Here is a 22,332-nt window from a genome sequence, read left to right as displayed (position 1 = left end):
ACGTCTTTACTCAAGATTTCAATCACAAGGCTGATTTATGTTCACTAGATGATCCAGCAATTGCTTTACAAGTCATTTCCTCACACACAAAAACCTCCCTATATTCTCAAAAGCTGTGTGATACTGATGTGCAGCCATTCATTCCACTATGAAAGCAAGTATTTTGTTAACTTTACAGTCTGTATTTGTGACTTGTAAGCACTGGGAGGGGGAGAAAGAGTGGTTTTAAAGACAGAATTCTAAACTTCCATTTTTTCCTTTGTTTAGCAGGACTCTAATACTGAAGTTCATTTTCCAAACTACTTCATCTAAATGAAGGGACAAAGGTCTTCATTGCTAAATTTCCATAAGCTCTCAGAACACACTGAACTTAAGGAATGCAATACCCTTTGGGTACATCACACCACACTACACTAAAAATAGCTGCACTTTTAAAAATGTATTGCTAACAGGAATTCTGGGTCTTTTCTGAAAACCTAAAAGCGAATACACAATTTCCCCAGTAAATATCCTATTTGTTCCTGTGTTATCCTGCTATTTTTTTTGTAGCTTGATGTCTGCTTTCTAAATCTTTCTCTTGCTGTTCTTTGGTTCTCTTCTCTAGGAAGAGGATAAATTTACTAACAAAATGGATGCACTGATGGAAAAGTGCTGTTAAAAGGTCCAAAGTAAAATATAAACATTTTGTCCTTCACTCAACTTCAGTCCACACACAAAGTCAACTTATAAATTGGATTGACAGATTCAAGCACAGTTGGTATATAAAGCTACATGACAGAAACACTGAAGGTAAGTGACATCTTGAGTTCTATTTTATCAGTTGCTCACCCAATCACTCTGCCTATCCCCACATGCAAAACTTGTTTTCATCCATTATCTTTTCTCAGTCCAGTTTCTCTAGTACAAAGAATTAACAACCTACTTTTTTACAACCAACTCAAGCACTATGATCTTCAAATCACTCTGTTCTGATATGTTACGCATAGCAATAGCTGTTAAAACTTCTTTGAACCAAAAAGTTTGCTATGACTAAAACAAATGAAAAAAGTAATGGCAATCACATTTCCTTCCACATAAGATTAAAATCTAAAGGGACAGATTTTTCAAGATTTTTAGAAATTATGCAAAACTTCAAAAAAGTTTTTAGTCGGGGATAATGGTGACATGATGTTCAGTTCTTTTGGAAAAATAAAAACTGATCTGGAAACTTATTTTAGTTATCCAAAGTTATGAAAAGAAAAGCAGTTTTAACTTCTGTCAAATTTATATTTCAATTTGATAAAGGATAATGCCTCTTAGTTCTATTTCTTTTATGCTTTTTAACCAAAGACCGTACAAGCATTCCACTTTTGAAGTTCACTAAGCATGAATCAGACTGCAAATGTTCAGCTATCTTTGCAGCCAAATATAGGTATCTTATTCAGTTTTCACAATTCCTCTAAAAACACAACCCTCAAACATAGATAGAGACAGAACAAGTCAAGACAGGACACTACAGTATTGTTTTAGCTGTGACTATGAACATATATGTGCCAAAAAAACTCCCAACTGTTGTTTTATTGAAAAATACAGCATATAAGTCTTTACCTGCAGCTCTGTAAAGTATTTTAGGTTCAAAGAATATACATGGATTTTTGTCCTCTATGCATGACAGCAGCAGTCCTTTGGCCTGAAGAGGACTCCTTGGAATAACAATCTGCAAAAATATTTTTTAAAGTAGTTTATTTAAACTGCAATTCTGCTACAAGCTTCCTCAATTAATATTAAAAACCAAGCAATTATTTGCTTTAAATAAACCTATGTACAGATTGAGCAGTTCTTACAAAGTAAATTAACATCATTGCTACATTACTAAGACACACTCCAAATTCTGAATTTTATTTCATTTATTGATGAGGCTTGAATAGTTCCTCTCTACACCATGACTTAAATACTAATCGACTCCCCTCCAATAAGGTAGAACTAACATCTTAATAACATTTTGAGGTAGAAAAACAGAAGACAGGTTAAAAAAAAAGTTAGTTTAGTAAAATTAATATAGATGTATGACAAAAAAAATTCAGCTGAGTGAGTCTCAGTTGCTTGGTTAAAGATTCATCAGAGCAGGCCTGGAAGGTGTTAAGACTTGGTTCAGTAAGTTTTGAAGACTAAAAAAGGAAATACCTATTTAAAGTTGACTGTCTTTGCTTATGGTGGAAGCCTGAAATTTGTTCATTTTGGAAATTCACAAATAACCAAAAAGTACCTGAAACTATTATCACACAAAGAGAAAACTAAGCAAGGCCTCCAGATGTAATCTGAATAGTTGGAAGGAAAAAGTGTAATTGTTTTGTCAACAGAAGAGTTAATTTTGGATTATCTAAGAGAATGTTGATTATGAACAAAAATTACCAAATTATCACAGTTTAAATGAAAAAAGAACCCAAAAGCTCAATTGCCTCAAATCAGAAGGACCAGCTAGTTTACATCCCAGAAATCTCAAAGAGCTGGCATGTGCACTGTGAAGTCTACTAGCAAACATTGTTATAGCTGTGAAGGTAGAAGTGGCACCCTCTGACTGAAAAGTCAGTTAAAGACAAAAAAAAAAATTCCATGTAATTACAGAAATGTTAATTTACTGTCTCCAGAAGCTTCCAAGGCTTCAAAATATATTTTGAGAGTAAGAACATTTAATTATATAAAACTAATAGAAGAGTCAAAACACAACCTAAATCTGCTACCACATCAAATTAACTTGATAAGTGATTTTTCTAAACAAGGGAATATTTCACCAAAGCATTTGGTAACAGACACATGGGAAATTACCCAACTATCACTAGTGCAGCTCCTCAGGGATCATTTTTAGGACAGACTTTTTTTTACCTTATTCATTTATGATGTTAAGTCAGAACATGGGAATGAAAACTACTCAAAAGCTGAGAGTCACTACCACTACAGAAGATGACATCAAAAACACCTGGTTCACATTGAGGACATGACTGACAAAAGCCAAAGCAAACTGAAAAACACATACTGAAAACTCACACATTGAAGGACCACGTTTTTTTCTACAAATTTAGAGCTCAGCAGTAGAAATTAAGAACTGAGTTGATTATCTGTTCAAAGGTTGACTAGGACATTATGCAGTACAGCCCTAAATATAGCCAATGAAGTGTTAGTGCTATTGCAAAAATCACTGCTAATAAATCAGCTGGAGTAGTTCATAAATATATCAACTGTTTTGAAAGAAAATTAATTAAACAGGTGCCAAAAGAGCTTCAGAAATCGTTAACATCTCTCTGATAGTTTGATTTGTTTAGTCTAACAAAACAAAGGCTAAAGGGAAAATAATTATTCTCTTAGTATATGAAAAGGAAGATGAAGGACAGATAAGTTAAATATACAAGTTAGTCAGGAACAAATCTAGACTGGAAATGAAAAGAAAGCTTCTAGCCATGACAGCAAATATTCTGGAGCAGTCTTACAATAGAATGGAGATCATCAATACAGTAATTTTGGAGAAGACAGTCTGATTTATTAAGACATACATCTTCACAACAGTAGACAAGAGATCATCACCCCAACAAGCCTTGTCTTAAGTACTAATGATTACAGTTCTTCCCCTGAACAGCCAACGTTGTACAAACTCCCTTTTGCTTAGCAAATCCAAGCCTCACCTTTCACTTAAGAAAAACACAAAAATCTTAAGTCAAGAACCTGCGGCAGAGTTTAACAAGAGGGCAGTTTTGAAAACCATTCGCCCCAAAGATCAATTCTACCCTTACCAGCCTGTAGTACATGGCCTTTCCTCCTGTAATTTGGAGAAAATATGCATAGATACAGGACTTCTGCAAATGCATCTGAACCACAAGTTCATTGCAATTATGGATTCATACGTTAAGGGCTGGGTTTGGTTTCATTCAAAAAAAAAAATCACCTGCAACCTTGAAGATAAAGCCTTTAACATTATTAACTGCATTAATGAACAACTTTGCAAAAAATATTACAGGAACAACATTGTTTTCACAAAGATACAAAATTCAAACAATAGAGTCTGAAATACTCCTCTGTGCATCAAAAACTAGTATATTGTTCCATCGTTTCCAGAATTTAATGTGCTTTTTACCTTTAACTGAGATGACAGCTGTTAGTGATAGCAACCTATTTTAGCACTTTACCCACAAGGAAAAGTGAAAGTGAAAAAACAAAAAAAAGAAAGATCAGAGATTAGAGAAAAGAAATTAAATTACCTGGAGTGATTAAATAAAATTCTGATTTAGTAACTTATTCAGAAGACTAAGCACAGTAGTACTAGGTTTCTATGAATTAGAAAGAGTTTTAATCATCTGAGTGGACCACTAAATCTCAGCACTTGGTCTAGTATATAAAAATTTAAGATTGACCAACAAGACCAGCTTAAATTAGCTAGACCTAGCATCAGTATCTTAATCATATAAGTTATCTTGTGCTTCGATAGGATAATAAAACTACTCTAGATTTTTAAACAAATTCAAGAAATTTGTTTCAATTTGCCTTTTTTTTTTTTTTGCTTCAATTACCTGGCAAAAGACTTTGTAGATTGCTTTTGTCTATATGAGGAAATACTTTCAAGTTCAGAATAGGAACACCTCAAACATCATAAAGAACACACAAAGACAAAAATGCCTTCTATTTCTCAAATATCATGAAATAAAATGTGAATAATACAAGATTTATTTAAGTCACAAGAAACAAGTAGGAGAAATGGCTATGGCCTCCCTGTAAATGAGTAATATCTGAAGTTTTAGAACACCAAAATTATATAGATAATAGTTTAAACACCAGATAAACAATGAACATGTGTCTTCAGCATACAAATACTAGTTTTGCTTAAGTCCTCCACATTAATCAAGCTATGAGTCATTTCTCAATGGACTGGATGGCAATTAACCCAGAAGTACAAGTCCAAAGACAAAAATTTACTCAGAAAACAGCAGAGAGCTGGGAAGCACTGCTTTCTTAATCTGAGACTACTAGATCCTGCTCCTCCCTCTTCCCCAGGAATGTTACCCATCTAAACGCTAGGAATCTTATCTTCAAGGGATGTCCCCATCTCACACAGAAAGCTTGCCTAAAGTTATTATTCACAGAATCACAGAACAGTTAAGGTTGGCAGAGACCTTCCGAGATCATCCGATCTGCTCAGGCAGAGCCACCTAGAGCTGGTTGCCCAGGACCATGTGCAGACAACTTCTGAATACCTCTAGGACGGAGGCTCCACAACCTCTCAGGGCAACCTGTGTCAAGTACTTATGTTCAGACAGAACCTCCTGTGTTTCAGTTTGTGCCCACTACCTGTCACTGTCATTCATAGAAAGGAATTCGATAATGCTCTTAATATAGATCCAGAAAGACAGAAAGGAAAGTACTATTTATTAGTGTTCATTTTTAGTTTCTGTACTGTACTGGACACAGAACAGGTGTAAAATGTATGCTTTTAGTGCAAAAAGCATACAAATACAAAATGTTATGTCTGCTAAAGATTGCTTCAATAATGGCTATAAATTCTCAAACTCACACAGTTTAGATTTTATAATTTGAAAACTTCTAAAAGAGTTTCTAATTAACATAATCAGAATTTTTTGCTGTGGACTTCGACTTCCATTCTTCTTTCCCTGCTTGGATCCAGACTCATTGTTAGTCATGTTCATTAAAAACAAACAAAATGCAAACAAACAAAATTAATCTTCATAAAATAAGTTACAGTACCTTTATTCCTGGACAGTGAGCAAAAAAAGCTTCTGGACTTTGAGAGTGATATAGTGCACCATGACCCACACAGCCCCAGGGGGCTCTGATGGTGAGGTTTCCACAATTAAACAGATCTCCAGAGCGGTAACGATATTTTGCTGCTTCATTAACAATCTGGGAAGATTTATACACAAAGGTAACATTCAGTCCAATACCTTTAGTTATGTGTCATTAAGTCTCTACAATACCTAAGCTATAACTACATCATCTGCACCATGCATGGGATTCAGAGGACCAAATTAGAAGCAAAGGACTCCTGTAAGTCAGTGGAAAGGCAAACATTTTCCAAGGCAAATGAGGTAATAACTTAGTGTGTTCAAGTTAGATACCTAGGCCTCAGGAGTAGCCATATAGCTCAGTCGTTTCCCCATTTCCATACTGTCAATCAGCCCAGTTCAAATCTGTAGTTTGTCCTGTGTACACATGGACAGCTGCAGCAGCACAGAGAAGTGAGAGATGGTGTTGGGAAGACACAGCTGAGGAATTTAAGGCTGCCGAAGCCAGCACAGCCACAAAACCAAAAATAAAAACAAACAAAGACACATTTGCTTCAAACCATGTCTTTAATTTCCATTATTTAATGAGCCTTCAAACTGGCCTCGGTACCTTCCTGTTTACTTAAAGCATGCATAAATATTAGTAATACAGCTGTGGATATACTTGCAAACATTACATATTCAAACCAAGTAATGGAAGAGTAATTTCGACAGTCACAAGATTTCTTTTTGCTTCTTTCAAATTTATTAGTACTAACCTGATCAAATGCTGGAAAAATGTAATCTGCAAACTGAATTTCTGCAATGGCTGTAGCACCTGCAACAGCAACTCCAATACCAAAACCAACAATTCCTTGTTCACACAAGGGGGTGTTGAAAACTCTATCTTTACCTATAAAAAAAAAAAAGACAAAAACAATTCCTTTCACACACCATCTCAAAGTGGAAAACTCAGCCCCAGAAATAATTCAAGTTATAAACAAATCACCTACAAATAAGCAAATCTTCAGACGGGCTTTTTTAGGTATATCAACAATAAATATCCATTACAGGTAAAGATACTTTCACTTTAATCTGTAACAGCTCAGAGGAAGATGAGGAGAAACAAAATGCAAGATAAGAACAGTTTCTGTAACTTCCAATGTTCTTATTAACACTTCAAGGAAAATAATTTGTTCTGATGTATATATGTAGATAAGCATGCATACCACCCATGCTTATGTGAGAGAAGTAAAGAATACTAAAAGGCATTAAAAAACATCCATACTCAAAGGCAGATAGATCTACAAGAGCATCTGCATGAAAGTATACTGTCTTTTCCCCCACACTGCCTGTAAGCAGTGCCCAGTCTTACTAGCCTTCTTTCATAAGGTAAGGCTGTGCTTACTAAAGAATTTGGTTTGTCTCCAAGGCAAGAGAAAAAAAGCTGTGCCTGCTGTTGGAGGCACAAGACTAGAAATCAAGTATTTTGGGTTTTGTGTCTTCCCCATGGGAGTGCAAAAAGGTCATTTTAGCCTTGAAATATTTCTGTGCCATGGTAATTTCAGAATCTGAATATGTATCACTAACAGATGGTTGAAGACAAAATTGTTCCATTCATGAAATTAAGAAAAGAAGGACAGGGTGGGAGATGAAACACCATTACAGTATCCTCTTTAAGACATATTTACAATATTTGCCAGCAGTACTGTACTCCCTCTGTAGATCAACAGGATAACTTATGTTATTAAATTTTCCTTTTACCACATTGGGAAATAAGAGAGCAGGCTTCTATAGAAGCGCATTATGCATCAATATGCCAAACTTCAAACTGGATGGAAAAAAAGTGAGCACAGCACACACCAGTGGCTATGAAATGAGCTAAACGAAGTAAAGGTACAAGAGCAGAACCATTACCCACAGCTGTATTTAGTATATACCAAAGGGAGGCATGTTTTACAAACCTTTTAAGTACACATCTCATCTCTACACATCAGCCAGCAAAGCATTGTCACTGCCTGTACTTGGCACATTGTCCATGTGCTTTACCTGATGTTTTCAGTTTCATACTGCAAGGTTTACTTTGTTTTGGGTTGCTTTTTTTGTTTGTTTTTTTGTTTTGTTTTGGGGTTTTTTTTCATGTTGTTTTGGGGAATTTTATATATGTGTGTGTGTATATATGTATGCATATATATATATATATCAGTAATTAGTTTTTGGATCTCCCTCTGCCTTCCTCCCTTTTGCTTCCACCAGGAACATGACTAAGATGCCAATCATTTAAGGCAAGTTAAAAAAATGCCATTGAATGATACTACAATGTTGGTGTTATCAGTGAGGCTACAACAAGTCGACACAAGTCCAAAGCACTACCACAATTGCGGGACACTCCTCGATTCTGCATATAAGACAAAGGAAACATTTTCAAGCACCTTAATCTTTGAGGGGAAACACCATTTTCTCAAATGAGTCATTCCAAATTTCTATGACATCTACTCATTTCTTATAAATTAGTGTTTGAAACAAAAATCTCTGTGACTTACAGTACTTTTAAGATACATGCACACTAGGATGCTTCTTGTTCAGAAATAATTTCCAAGAAACTTTCAAAATTCTTAAAACTTAGAAGTCCTGCTATTGCTGCTGGAGATAAGAACATCACCACAGCTAGCTCAGTAATTAAAACTGAATTCCAGATTAATAAAATTATTGCATAGCTTTTGAAAGAAATTATGGTTTTGTTGTCTGGCTGTCAAACACACACAATATTACACTGATCAAGTCTGAATCACAGCAAAGTACCTTGCTAATCAGAGAACATTTTACAAGTAGAAAAACCTGCTAGCTCTCATTTCCAATGTATATGAGCAAACTGATCTCAGTAATTTCCAAATGTGGGTCATCTGTACTTTGTTCCATATCCCCTGGAAGAAAAATAATCATCTCTGCAGGTACTGTGCTTAAAAGCTGTTCAGACTGAAAATGGCAATAGAAAGTGAAAATGGCAGTAACTTCATAGCACTGCCATTTATTCTTGATGGGCATTTATTTTCCCAGCGTGCTGTATTAACATTACTAGTCTGCATATTTTTACTCTTTCTTTACTAGTACTAGCAATGTGTCTGGCAATGCCTCTACATAAAAACAGCCCCAGCCCTGAAAGATTTTAATTCCAAGTAACAGAAAGATGGAATGCTCTGAGAAGCCAAGAACTGGGGAAGTTGCCTTATGAGCCGACAAAAGGGGAAGATTTCTGTCACATCTGTACCTTGCTTCTCCCATGCAGCATAAAAAAAAAACTTTGGCTTTTGGGGCTATTAAGTCCCATTTACTATAGAATAACTAGATCATTAAACTAATACATATGATGGAGAAGGAAAATAATGCCATGGAAAGATCAAAGAACTTCTATAACAAGGAGAATGCAAGATTATTTTTGAGCCTAAAGAGAGTGTATACTGTGTAAATTGTTCTCATTCCTGAAGGAGGGCTGTAATCTCAGCTCCCAAGCTATACAGCATCCTCTGGTGCACTCCATCCACTGACAGGCATCATGCTTAAGGAAAGAGGAACAGCAACCACCTATGCCAACGTGTAGTTGCCCCAGGCCTTACCACCATCTGTAGATCATCAGATGCAACCACAAGAGCTGTCCCTGTACCTGTATCCATCTGTAAAACTATAAACAGTTGGCAAACATCTCCTTCCCACCTTTTTATTTAATTTAGCGTGCCATAAATTAGACATCTTATTTCCCTTCTCTTTCACTGATGCATTTAGATTTTAATTTAAAACAGCTCATATTTTAATAAACTAAAAATGCATGAACATTAGCAAGACATATTACACTTTCCTACTTCTTATAAGTCTATTGGCAGATCAATACACTGCATTTCATTTGCTTACATGATAATTTGATACAGGATATGACCAGCAAAGAAAACACTGACAAAATAAGGCTACAGAAGAGACTGGGGTGAGGGGAAGAAGCTGAAATTCACAGTAAATTTAAAAACATAGCATTATTATATTGAAATCAAACTATTCAATTGGCTGCCTTTTCTTCCTGTGAATTTCTATTCTATTTTAACATATACTGATTTATTGAAACACAGTTAAATCTGGTTTAAATCTCTACCGTGTAGCCTACATAGACTAATGCCTGAGCAGAATAAAAAAAAACAGATAGTTGAGACATGCCCAGAAGTCAGACCATACTAACCTTATTCTTTATTAACAGTTTTTTCAGAGTACACTGAAATTACCTTATACATTAGTTCTATAAATAATTTTATCACACAAAAATTTAAATGTATTTGAACAGTCCTGTAAAATGAGCTTTCAGCTTACAAAAACTTCAAAATTAATTGTTCAGTATCAATTTGTGATAAATGAATTTAAAAGCATGTTAGATCCACTACACTAGCTTGCCTCTCTATGATTCAGAATATAAAAGACATCCTAACAAAACTGCTGAAATACTATTGAGACATTAAATTAGAGGCAGCATGCTGCTATCAATGGAGCACATTGAAATAAATGAAGTGAGAATCAATAAAAGCAAATGTGAAATACAACATGACAGTTATAACCTAATCATCTTTAAGCACCTAATTTGGACTTTTGAGAATTAATGGCATAATCCCAAAGTACTATGGCTTAAAACAGTGAAGAAAGAGCCAGGTAATTGTCATTACTGAGATTCATTACTCAGGAATGGTTTTGATTTTACATGTAAAATAATAATACTGATCCGTTCTTAAAAGCAAAACCTAAAGCACTTTACTGTTCATTAGATGGAAAAACAAGCCTTGGACAAAGTTTCAAGGATTGGGTTTGTTGGGTGTTTTAAATAAAATATAACCTTTTAACACAGAAAGATACACACATCAATAGGATAAAACAAATTTATTTATTTCCCCAAACATTAAAAATCATATGCCATAGCTTTAAACTCCTATCTTTATTTATACAATATGAAAATCATTACTAAAACAAATATAAATTATTTAAACAATGAAAATTTAAAGGCATTAACCCTTTAAATACATATTTATGCCTATGTATAATCTATTTTATTTCATTTTTTATTTTTCATATTTTTTCCGAAGTGAAAAGGAAGTCAATTTTGATAAACAGCCGTTCACATCATCCTTTGCAAACCATTCACTCAGCTGAACTCTGATTCAAGCAGACAAAGACCCTAGAGATACTTTGTCTTTCCGTATTTCATTTCCGTACCAATGAAGAAACATTCCCTAAAACGTACTCTTCTCCTATTACTTGCGTCAGCCACGCAACTCAAAACAAGCTAACACAAACTCCGCAATCTGACTTGTTGCTCTAGGTTGAAAGTAGTACCTCTACGTTATCTGAAACCAGGTGCGTCAGCCTCTGAAGAACGACATTATGCTGGGGTCCATTTCAATTAACCTGCCCGGCTTTATAAACATCCCTAGTCTCAGCCATCTGAACAGGTTGGTGCCCTTTTCCAAGTAGTGAGGGAAGCAACATGGCAAACAGAGCTCTATGAAAAAAAGGATGATTCTTCTCGTCTCTCCATCCCAAAAACTCAGGAAGATTAGCTGCATGTTAAGCAAATGAATAAATACACTAGAAGTGTTGCCTAATAAGGTAAATCTGAAAAGATTAAAAACATTAAGGAAAAAGTATTTCACTAAACGCAATTTTTAAAAAATTATTTCATCCTCCCCTCATCTATTTTACTTAAAGATTGATCTTTGTGATTTTCGGAACAAAGAGTTAAGTACCCCACAAACGTTCAAATTACCACTGACACTCTGTGCAAGGGGTAACAGCTTTGAGGCAGTCTTACAGTCATCATCTCATCCTCCAAGAATAAAAAGTTTCATAGCAACCTAACAGAACATGTTTACAGACATATGTAGTCGATTACTGTGCATTAATGTTTTGGCCTGCTTCATCTTTATTTGTTCCAAACCATCAGGAAAAAAGTATTTCAGATTTCAGTATCTGCAATGAAACATGTTCCTGTCTTAGTTTAACTTCAAAAATGACATATTCAAACAGTATCAAACCTCCTATAATGTTAACACACCACCCACAGCTCCAATTCTGAGTAATTTCACATCGCTCTGTAAGAGCCTATGTTGGATGATTTCGGTGGTTTAAGGAGTACTGCTGGTGATTTAGTCAAAGGAGGCTGTTCTGTTTTGTTTCTAAGATACTTCTACATCACTTGTGTGAAAAAAAGGCATCTTAGAGGTCAGTACTGAGTAGTATTAACAATATACCTGGGCAGCATTTTATTTGGCCCTATGATCTCATTAACTTCCATTTAAAACATCCATTAGAAGTCAAATAGAAGAGTCCAACATGCTAAATATATTCTGTCCTCAACTGCAACAATCATGGATGCACGTGGAGAAACAGGACCAGAAAGAAAAGCAATTCCCAGCAGACTAGCTTCTCTGCTACTCGCTGGGGGCTTTGTGTAGAAAATTCAAATAGAAATTACCAACCTCAAATCAGTCCTGCTTTTAAAGACCTGTTCTAATCCTAGAATATCTAGGATTTTTCATAGATATAGATCTACATAAGTCTAATTCTATTCCTTAATATAATTTAACACAATCTATCCAGCATTCAGACTTTCTTTTTTTGAAAGAAAAATTTTTCTTTCAAAAACACAATCCCTTTTAAGCCCTGTTTTACAATTGGTGAGACTTGTTATCTTCCATTTCTCTGATACTATGTGAGAGGGCAGGCATCACAGCAAGTAGGTTGGTACATTCATAATCACCTTTTAGAGCTCCTAGTTGAACACAAAACAGTTCTAGTAATTTCTTAATTTTAATCAATTTGTTCTACACTACTGTTTTACCTACCACATGTAAAATAACACAATTTACAGAATTGACCTTTACTCCTCTCTTGTTCTTCCCAAATTCTGTATCCTCTAAGAGTTGCACAGACTGAGCCAAGAACATTTTTGTGTGCCCGGACATTCACCGTGGGCTTCAAGGACTCAGCCATACCTCTGGCGTAGCCCAGCCAACTACACAGCTGAGCAGACAGATCTCAGCCGCCATTTAAGTCAACATAAAGTCTCAAGTCAAGTGCAATGAGTTGGGTCTGTTATAGGGGAAACCTATATCCACACACACAAAAATCACTGTGTATACACAGCTGCTGCTGCAAAATCCACTATCATGCTCTACTCTGCAACAAAGGAACCGACTTCTTTTCTAGGGAAAAGTTTTATAAAGGTCAAGTGTTTCTTACTCTGTTTTACTTGTTTACAGGAGTCTTAATTAAGCTTCATTTAAGGGAGAATAAAGTACCAGTTGCACAAAAAAATGCACCCTTCTGAAGCACTAATCACCACAGTATTACCCAAAGAAAAGGACACCTGTTCTGACAGGTAACAGGTAAAAACAGGAATTTATCACAGGTTTATCATTTATTCCACTGACATAACCAACACTTCTGAGGAGTACTTCAAGTAAACTGGAAATTAACAGCTGAAAGGTAAGTTTTCTTTTTAAGTCTCCCCCAGTTACTAATTCCAAGGCATTCATACATTTGAATAGACACAAATATTTGAATTAGCAGTTATAGCTCAAAGTGTTCTCAATACATCATTCTCTTACTCAAGACGATGCATTTTTCTTCCAAGAGCTCCACAGATTCAAACTGTACTTTCACCTCCTCTCCCCCATAATTCCCCTAGGAGAAAAGCATGTTCATTGCTTTTTTATTTAACCCTTGCTCTTAAAGACCCCACGCAATATCTGAGTCAGTAGAACTGCTGAAGTATAAAGAAAAAGTTACAATGGATGGGGAGCAACCTCCTCAATTATCTACAAATTCTTATAATCTGCGCAGCTACTGAATTGCAGGTTTGGAAGGAAAAGAAACTTGCTTCTAGTAAACTTAGTAAATTCTTAAAGTTGTTCACAGCATGAACATGACATCAAGCATTTACTGAACTGTCAGGCTTATAGCCCTCTGGATGAGGGGATGACCCCAGAAAATTTTTTCATGAACAGCTCTACTTTCCTAAAGCAAATAGGGAAAACTTTGCTTTTTGGCCCTCTCCTTCACTTCAGATTTCCTGTCTTTTGTGACAAACTAGCATCCCACCAAAAGCTAAAAAATAAACCAGAAATATTAAAATATATTATCTAATTATCTCCTCTCAGGGAAGAAGTGGGAACGGGAGGGGTCATGGGAGGTTAATGCAAAGCTTTGGCATAACTTTGAATGCTGGTAAGCTTGCATGTCATCTAATCCTTCCATGATGAAAAAGCAGCCAAGCAGTAGTATGAGCAGGGGGAAGATTAGATTCTTTTCAGATATACTGTGATAGGTGAAAGGGAAACCGATTATACAAGAGAGGGGAAAAAACCTCACTCTTACAGTAGTCAAATGCTAGAACAAGCTGCCCAGAGAGGTTGTATAAGCTTCTTCCTTGGACATATTCACAAGTCACCTAGACAAGACCACAAACAACCTAAACTGGCTCTGTGTTGAGTACTGGTTTGGACCAGATGACCTTCAAGGTCTTTTCCTTCCAACCCTTATTATTCTATAATTCATTAACAGCCCCAAGCAGGGTCACATGCTGACTGTCCAAACTTTTTAGGTCTGTACCTGTCCTGCTGATGGAAGAATTTCATGACATTGATAAAATAGTACTGACTCAGCTCCACACTGTTAGAAAAATATTCAACAAGCAGCTCACATCAAAGTGGCAGATTTGTTCACCAGATTTTTTTTTTTTTTTACTGATGACTATGCAGGTACCCACTCCATATTGAATTCTTGCTGATCATCTGGCTCACATACCCAGTCAGATCAGCCTAAAGAAAAAAAGCACAACGCCTAACGGCACTGAGGCATTCAAGTGTTTCTCCAGCTATGATTAATAACATTCCTTGCTGAACCACAAAAAAAATTTTGCTGTGTGAGAAGCACGCTTGCAGAAGAGAATAACTGACTATAAAGTTAGACATGCGAAGCTGCACCAGATGACAGAATGCTTACTTGCAAAAATAGGCCCTAAAATTGACATCTACCAAACACTTGCATGTGGGTATAACCAAGGAACAATATATCAGCTTTATTTAAGAGGCTTAGGTCAGTTCCATGCGTTTTCCACACTATCTGCAACTTTACATGACATGACAAGATACAACAGGAAAATACGTAACAGTTACCAAAGCCAAGTATTACAACACATCAATGAAAATTCTGCTGTAATAGGCTTGGTACACTATTTGGATGACAAACTAAGGAATAAGCAAAACTGTGTCAGATATAAGGCACCTTCTCCCACACTCCGCAGTATGAACAGTGCACAAATACTTTATAGGAAATTTGAAAGCATGCAATCTACCCTAAATTGCAAAGCAACTATTCTCAACACAACAGAAAGGATTTAATGCTGCTAAATAAGTACTCAGGAACAAAGTGCTGAATGACCAGTAATCTGCAGTAATAAAACACAATTCTTATGAATCACACCTGTAACCAGGCCTGTCCCTTGATAATGCAAAGCATGTGCATGAGAAAAATCAATAAATTGATCTCTACTTGGTGCTTCCATACAAGTGTGAAAACTCCTTGCCAGGTTTTGAGGATTTAATGTTTCTACAAATTAAAAAGACAATTGACTGGACTTGGATGGCAGTCTTGACCTTTTTGACTGTCCTAGGCTGCTAGCAAATTACTTCCAAGAAAACCCTGAGTGTTTTACTCCCTGTAATAAAGTCTGCAGCACCTTCTTAAACCGAAGTGATGATAATTACCACACTCTTATCACCAAACTCATAGGTAGAAAAAACAGCAGACATACTAAATTAGTTCACTTGATGAGTACGAATGGAACAGAGGGCATACTGATCACAGGACTAACCAAGGAAATGGAGAATCACTAAGTTCCACCTAAGGAATAATAAAGACGTAAAGACTGACATCTAAAACAAGACACAAACTGTGGTTGCAGACCTGGTATTAATACAGACTGCGAATACTAGTTATGCTCATCAATTCCATCTTCTGTCTTTAATAGATAAAGTTTCATCTTCTTTGACACTATATTACTAAAATATTACTTTTACATGTTTCAGTATTTTCTGAAGTTGAAAATTCCATTTTTACAAAGTTCAGTAGTACGTACTTTTTTGCCCAGCAATGTATCTTGAAATATCTTTAAAACGGGTTAGAACAGCTTTCTTAAGCTCTATACCGAGTATCAAGTTCTATATTAAAAAGTACATCCCTTATCTTTCCCTCAAACGGGTTTACAACATAATAAGTATTAGTAAGTTCCAAACCAATAAAACATTGTTTTCACACTAGGCACACTATAAGAACAATTAAAAAAGTAAAACCAAAACTGAAATAAAATCTATTTAGCTCTGACAGATTGATTTATATCAATATCCCACAGATACAAGCAATGTAAAAGAACATACTACATTGCATCAAGTTCTCAAATAACTTTTTTCCTAACTGTAAATCTTAAGAAAAGAATTGGCTATTTAAGATGAAAATGAACAAAATGTACTATTGTGTAATGAGTCTGGAACACGTTCTCCAGATGTTACTGTTCAAAGACATTTATATAAATCAGAACAAAACCCAGATCTTGCCAAACTGCTCTGGAAGATTCGGGCAAGCAAGCTGCAGAATTCTCCACTTAAACCCATCCACAAAGAAAGAAGAATAACCAAACGCCAGACTACTTAGGTTTTACTCAATCTATACACAACAGCTAGTCATTTTTAACCGTGGATTAAATGTTCCACCCCCATCTTAAGTCCACCGTACCAAAAATTATGAACAACTTCATTCTTCTACATGCAATATGTTAGGAAGGACCAGCACCTACATAAAAGAAGCAGCACAGTGCTTCTCCAGCAAGCTTGCAATCTGCTTCTGAAGCATCAAGCTAACATTTTCCATCTACCTGTTTATACAGTAAACCCCTAACACTTATTTCTTATGCTACTTTAGGCTGAATTTTTCTTTTCCCTGTAATAGCATGTTGCTGTGTTCTTGAAGCATGCAAAAGACACCATGATTATTGATAAAAAAAATCTTGCAGAAAAACCCCAGAGTGTCTCCCCACCTGTTGCAGTAACACCCAAACACAAGTAGTTTCTGGGTGGAAGAACACACTGCCTTAATATGCTGCATTACAGGCCCATCCAAACTGTGTTCTTGTACTTCTTGCCCTTGCACTGTAACGCTTGGCACCATGAGAACAGACCCAGAACCTCCATGGATGGATCCCTGCTCCCTCACCAGTAACAGGCTGGAAGTCTCCACAATAAACAATTTCCTGAAATCACTAAGAAAAGAGATTTACAATATAAACATCTTAAAACACATATGTTTTTTACATATAAACATGCCAATTTGGAGGCAAATTATTAGAATTTTTAAAAAGCATACTATATCTACCTCTATCAGCTCAGCTTCGAAAGGTTCTCCCATTATTTCATGCTACTAAAAGCTATCAGGACATTAAGCAATTTTTGTAGCATATCCAATCCCCAGCCAAGAAACTTCACCAAATACTATAACAACCTGGGGACAACCTTGTATTTGAGTTTTCTACAGCTCAAGTTCATAAAATGAAATTGTGTTCAAGTAAATTCTTTTCTTCAAAGAATGACTACCACAGTTTTAGAAAGGCTGGTGTCCCTTGGGCATGGCTACATACAGCCATCTCCTGGCCAAATAAACAAAAACTCCTGAATTATTTTAGTGGACTAAAAACAAATGACTCATTTACTGAGACTGAAGCATTCCCTGAAAACTCACCCAGGTGTTTACACCTTAGACACAAGGTCTACAGAATAACAACCAGGGATTACAGTGGATCAGACATTTGAAACAAACATTATTGCTGCAAGACAAGCTAGCATTATCATGACATGTATCGACAGAAAGCTGTGAGCAACCAAGTTTTACTCAGTGAGACCGAGAATAAAGTGTCCAGTTTCAGATGGCCCATATCCTTCAGTTGCAGCAACCAGAGTCCAGAGAAAACTGATCAATAAGAAAAAGCTTCAAACAATAAGAATACTAGGGAAACCAGAGAATCTCCATCACTGAAGGCTAAGAACAGCCTTTGCCAGCTGATCTGTCACAAAACATACCCTTGTGCTTCAGAGATCTAGTTCTGTAAGGCAGGCAGAAAGTAGAGGAAAACAAATATGGAAGTGATAAACAAAATAATTTTTAAAGCATCCAGCTGATTGCTAATGTCACTAGGTCATCCTGACATAAGGATGTTATTTTCTTGCTATAACTGTGGTTTCATATGCAGTTCAGTCACTTGCTTTTTGATGTGTTTGAAATTTTCCACAAGGAAAATCTTTGATTCCACTCCCCTCACCCTCACGGGATTCAATAATAGTGTTAGTTCTTCTCTTGATTTTCCTTTTCTTCTGTGATTTTCCAATTTGCAAGAAAGTATCCTGGACCAACTGAACAGACACTAATTACTGTTTACAATCTGCTCCCCATCTATTTCACACTTCTTTTTTTAATATGGTTTGGAAGAAAAAAAATCCTACCAACTTTATCTACTCTTCCAGCTGCATCAAAATAATAAAGCACAGGAAGGATTATTTCTAAAACAAGCGTATATGGTTGAACAGAGTAAGGCAAGAAAAGAATGAAATTTGAAGTTGTATGTGCATACTTATTGCACCCTTTCTACTCCATGTGAGGAAATCTATTTTAGCTATGAAAAATTAGAAAGGAGGAAAAAAATTGAAGTTGCTTATTCCTCGTTTACTACTGTCTGCATGCATGAACATCTCTAGCCATTTAATTCAGAATTACCTGAAAGGAAATTATCCGAGATTGATTTTGGTTTATTCTACATATAGGAGTGACACGCAGTCGTTCTCACTGAGTTTTCATTTTATCAAGTGTCCACCTGAAAAAGAAGCAATTACTGGCTGCACAGCAAGTACAATAGAAAGGACTTAGGGACTAAAGCATGCCGCAAACTGACAGTCAACACCACTCTGCCACCAAAGGCAGCAAACATCACTCCAGAACATATTAGCAGTGTTACACAGAAACATTATGAAAAGCTTTTTTGTTCTAACTAACTTTGTATGAGAGTTCTATAAGCTGCTGTGGGCACTACATCTCTAAGCCATGACAAACAAAAAGAGGAGAACAGCAGTAACAGAGACCAAGTAGAACAGCTAAAAGAAACCAGAACAGATAAAAATAAAAGCCATGAATAAAAGACCCTCTGACCCCTCCAAGAAGTGATGGGACTTTAAACCAGAAAGGAGGAAACCTATCTTCCTCTTGTTCACTCTGCTGTCACACAGAGGATCCCAAACAGTGACAAACCACATGAGGAAAAGACAAATTCATTCCAAAACATTTCAAAAGAACAACTGCTGAGAAAAACACTTCTGCTGCATCTCAACAGAAATCAGCTTTGATATATCAGTCAACTCTTTTGGGAGTAAGTTCAGAACTCCTGAGGGACAGAATTGAGGCCAAGTGTCTTCTACGCTAGGCAAGCACCCACTTCTGGTGGGAAACACCACAGTGGTATCATCCAGAAACTGAGAGAATCTTTGAAATAAGAATTCCCATTCAAAGCATTAACATTCTACCCATATTTCCAAGTAGTTGCAAGTGACCTAAAATGGCATTATCCAAGAATTCCCCACTGAAAAGTAGAAAACTCCCTTACACTACTCTTTCAGTCCAAAAATGGTTTTCAATAGCTCAAAAACTTAGAGGGTAATCTAATCAGGCATCCAAATATTAGGAACCTAACTGAAGAAGTCACTTAGGCACCTTGGTGGTAAAATAGAGATGTGTCATGAAAGAAAAATGCAGGCTGCTGTGTCATAGGGGATCAAGCGCACCCCCAGTAAGTTTGCAGAGGACACCATGTTGGGTGGGAGTGTTGATCTGCTGGAGGGTAGGAGGGCTCTGCAGAGGGATCTGGACAGGCTGGATCGATGGGCCGATGCCAACTGTATGAGGTTTAATAAGGCCAAGTGCCAGGTCCTGCACTTGGGTCACAACAACCCCATGCAACGCTACAGGCTTGGGAGGAGTGGCTGGAGAGCTGCCTGGCAGAAAAGGACCTGGACGTGTTGATCAACAGCCAGATGAATATGAGCCAGTGGCCAAGAAGGCCTGTATCAGAAACAGTGTGGCCAGCAGGACTAGGAAAGTGATCTACCCCCTGTACTCAGCCCTGGTGAGGCCACACCTCGAATACTGTGTTCAGTTTTGGGCCCCTCACTACAAGAAAGACGTTGAGGTGCTGGAGCGTGTCCAGAGAAGGGCAACGAAGCTGGTGAGGGGTCTGGAGCACAAGTCTTATGAGGAGCAGCTGAGGGAACTGGGGTTGTTCAGCCTGGAGAAAAGGAGGCTGAGGGGAGATCTTACCGCTTTCTACAACTACCTGAAAGGGGGTTGTAGCAAGGTGGGTGTCAGTCTCTTCTCCCAAGTAACAAGCAATAGGACAAGAGGAAATGGCCTCAAGTGTGGGGAGGTTTAGATTGGATATTTTAGATTGGATATGAGGAAAAATGTCTTCACCAAAAGGGTTATCAAGCATTGGAACAGGCTGCCCCGGGAGGTGGTTGAGTCACCATCCCTGGAGGTATTTAAGACATGTGGATGTGGCACTTAGGGACATGGTTTAGTGGTGGATTTGGCAGTGTTAGCTTAACTGTTGGACTTGATGATCTTAAAGGTCTTCTCCAACCTAAATGATTCTACGATCGTAGGTAGTCTTGAATAGGCAGCACAAATTGCCTGATAGAATTTATATGGAACCTGGAAGAAGCCTGAACTACTTGCTTATATCAGATCTAGCTTTTAAATGGTGCATTTGCCAAGATGAATCCTACAACACATATTTAGACTGAAACTTCCCTTACTAAGGATTGTATTTTTTCCAATATTAAAAATCCATTTATGTCAGGTACTGACACATGGATTCACTGCATCCATAACAAACTCATAGCTGGCTTTGCAGAAGACTGCTGATACTACCAGACACCTTTCTAATTTCTTTAAAGACTTCTTCCAAAAAATATCACAGAATTACAGAAGTGATTCTTTGAACTTCTAAAATTCCCCAGCACCCTTTGCCTCATGCAACTTCTGGAGCTGTAAAACCAGGCAAAAGTGCCTATTATTTCTATAATTCACCATTAACTTGCTTAACACTGAATTTACTTACATGTGAAGGTGTTCTACATTTGTTTCAGAATTCCACTAGATACTTGTTTTCACATTGGGATTACCTTATTCTCTAGAGGTCAGTCATCACCAATACTTCCATTTTTATTCTAATGTGCAAGATCACTCCCTAGAGGCAAGCTCTCATTCCTCTAACTAAATAGAACTTCTTTCCATTCCAAGAACTCTCTCTTTCTCCAAATTCACCATTCACAAAAAGTTCCATCTTACAGGCACTGGTCTAATGCTCCTTCCTTGCCCCACACAACTCCAGAAACATATTTTCTCTTCCCAACATCATTCTTTCATTCAAGCATTGATCAAACGTGATTGCACTTAACCTGCTAGCTCCTGAAGCTGCTGTGATCCTCTGCAAGTTGGTTGTCAGGAAAAAGGGATTTTTCACATTTTCACATGCTGACCATCTTTCTTCCAACTCCCTTAACCTCTGCTAAGTGGATAATTCAAGACTACTTTCACAGGACTACACTCAAAAATTTTTTACTCCAGTTTTTCAGATACATTAACAGGAAAATGAAAAGCTCTAATTAGACATCACATATACTGAGGAAAGCAGTCCCTAAAATGAACTGCAATTGCTTAGTTAGAGAGACATAAGGCTCAAACACTACTCCTGTTTTAAAGGGAAACTGCTAGTTCCCCAGCTATCCAAACTTGCATGAAATCTTAGCAAATAGAAAAACTAAATTCTGGTCTTTCATGTTTCCTTACTAGGTCAGCTTTCCTCTCTACAGTGCAAGCTTTCTGGCAAGCATAATAGCTTCCCAGTTTTTGAGTGAAACATAACTTCATTGAAACATATTATCCGAACACATACATAAAACTGCATGCATCTATGCAGGACACCTGGATATAACTAATATGACCTACGAACAGCTGTAGTATTGGAAAACCTGTACATATTTGTTTGCACAGAGACATGAATTACTAAAGATGTATATTCCTTTTTGAGATGACAACAAACATGGGCAATAACGTAATCTAAGATTCTAATTTTCTAAATGTATTCAAACTCAGAAGAATTGTAAGAATTGGTTTCTAGCACCTACCCAAATCTCATCTATAAAAGTGAACACATAAACCAAAAAAAACTCAAGTGTCTCCAAAGCAGTGCTATGGGGAAAGACCTGCCAAAGCAATCATACTTCTGTTTGATTCTCAGAGTTCTGAGCAAGCACTGACCCTATTCCACACTCTCAGAATATCAAACTTTGAAATAGTCAGAAGGGTCTTGATCGTTACCCTTGCTAAGGATAGACTTTTGACATGGCAGTAAGTGCACATTAGAGCCTCCCTTCAAGCATAGACCAGAACGGTATAAGAAGACATA

The 22,332-nt window shown here is 36.8% G+C and overlaps 1 protein-coding gene across 1 annotated transcript in view; it reads right to left on the bottom strand.

The window, feature by feature from the left end:
• The window catches only part of BCKDHB (branched chain keto acid dehydrogenase E1, beta polypeptide), a gene marked incomplete at its 5' end in the record, with an annotated part of 106,570 nt that extends 99,913 nt beyond the window's left edge, over positions 1-6,657 (bottom strand). The window contains 3 exons of the mRNA XM_010291174.1: positions 1,588-1,696; positions 5,728-5,883; positions 6,524-6,657. Coding sequence (XP_010289476.1) covers positions 1,588-1,696; positions 5,728-5,883; positions 6,524-6,657 — 399 coding nt within the window. The remainder of the gene's footprint in view (positions 1-1,587; positions 1,697-5,727; positions 5,884-6,523) is intronic.
• Between the last annotated feature and the right edge of the window lie 15,675 nt (positions 6,658-22,332).

This window comes from Phaethon lepturus, unplaced genomic scaffold (genome assembly GCF_000687285.1).
Source record: "Phaethon lepturus isolate BGI_N335 unplaced genomic scaffold, ASM68728v1 scaffold3897, whole genome shotgun sequence".
Classification (NCBI taxonomy): Eukaryota; Metazoa; Chordata; class Aves; order Phaethontiformes; family Phaethontidae; genus Phaethon; species Phaethon lepturus.
The sequence above is the reverse complement of the archived record's forward strand: the minus strand, read 5'-3'. Positions and strand labels throughout refer to the sequence as shown.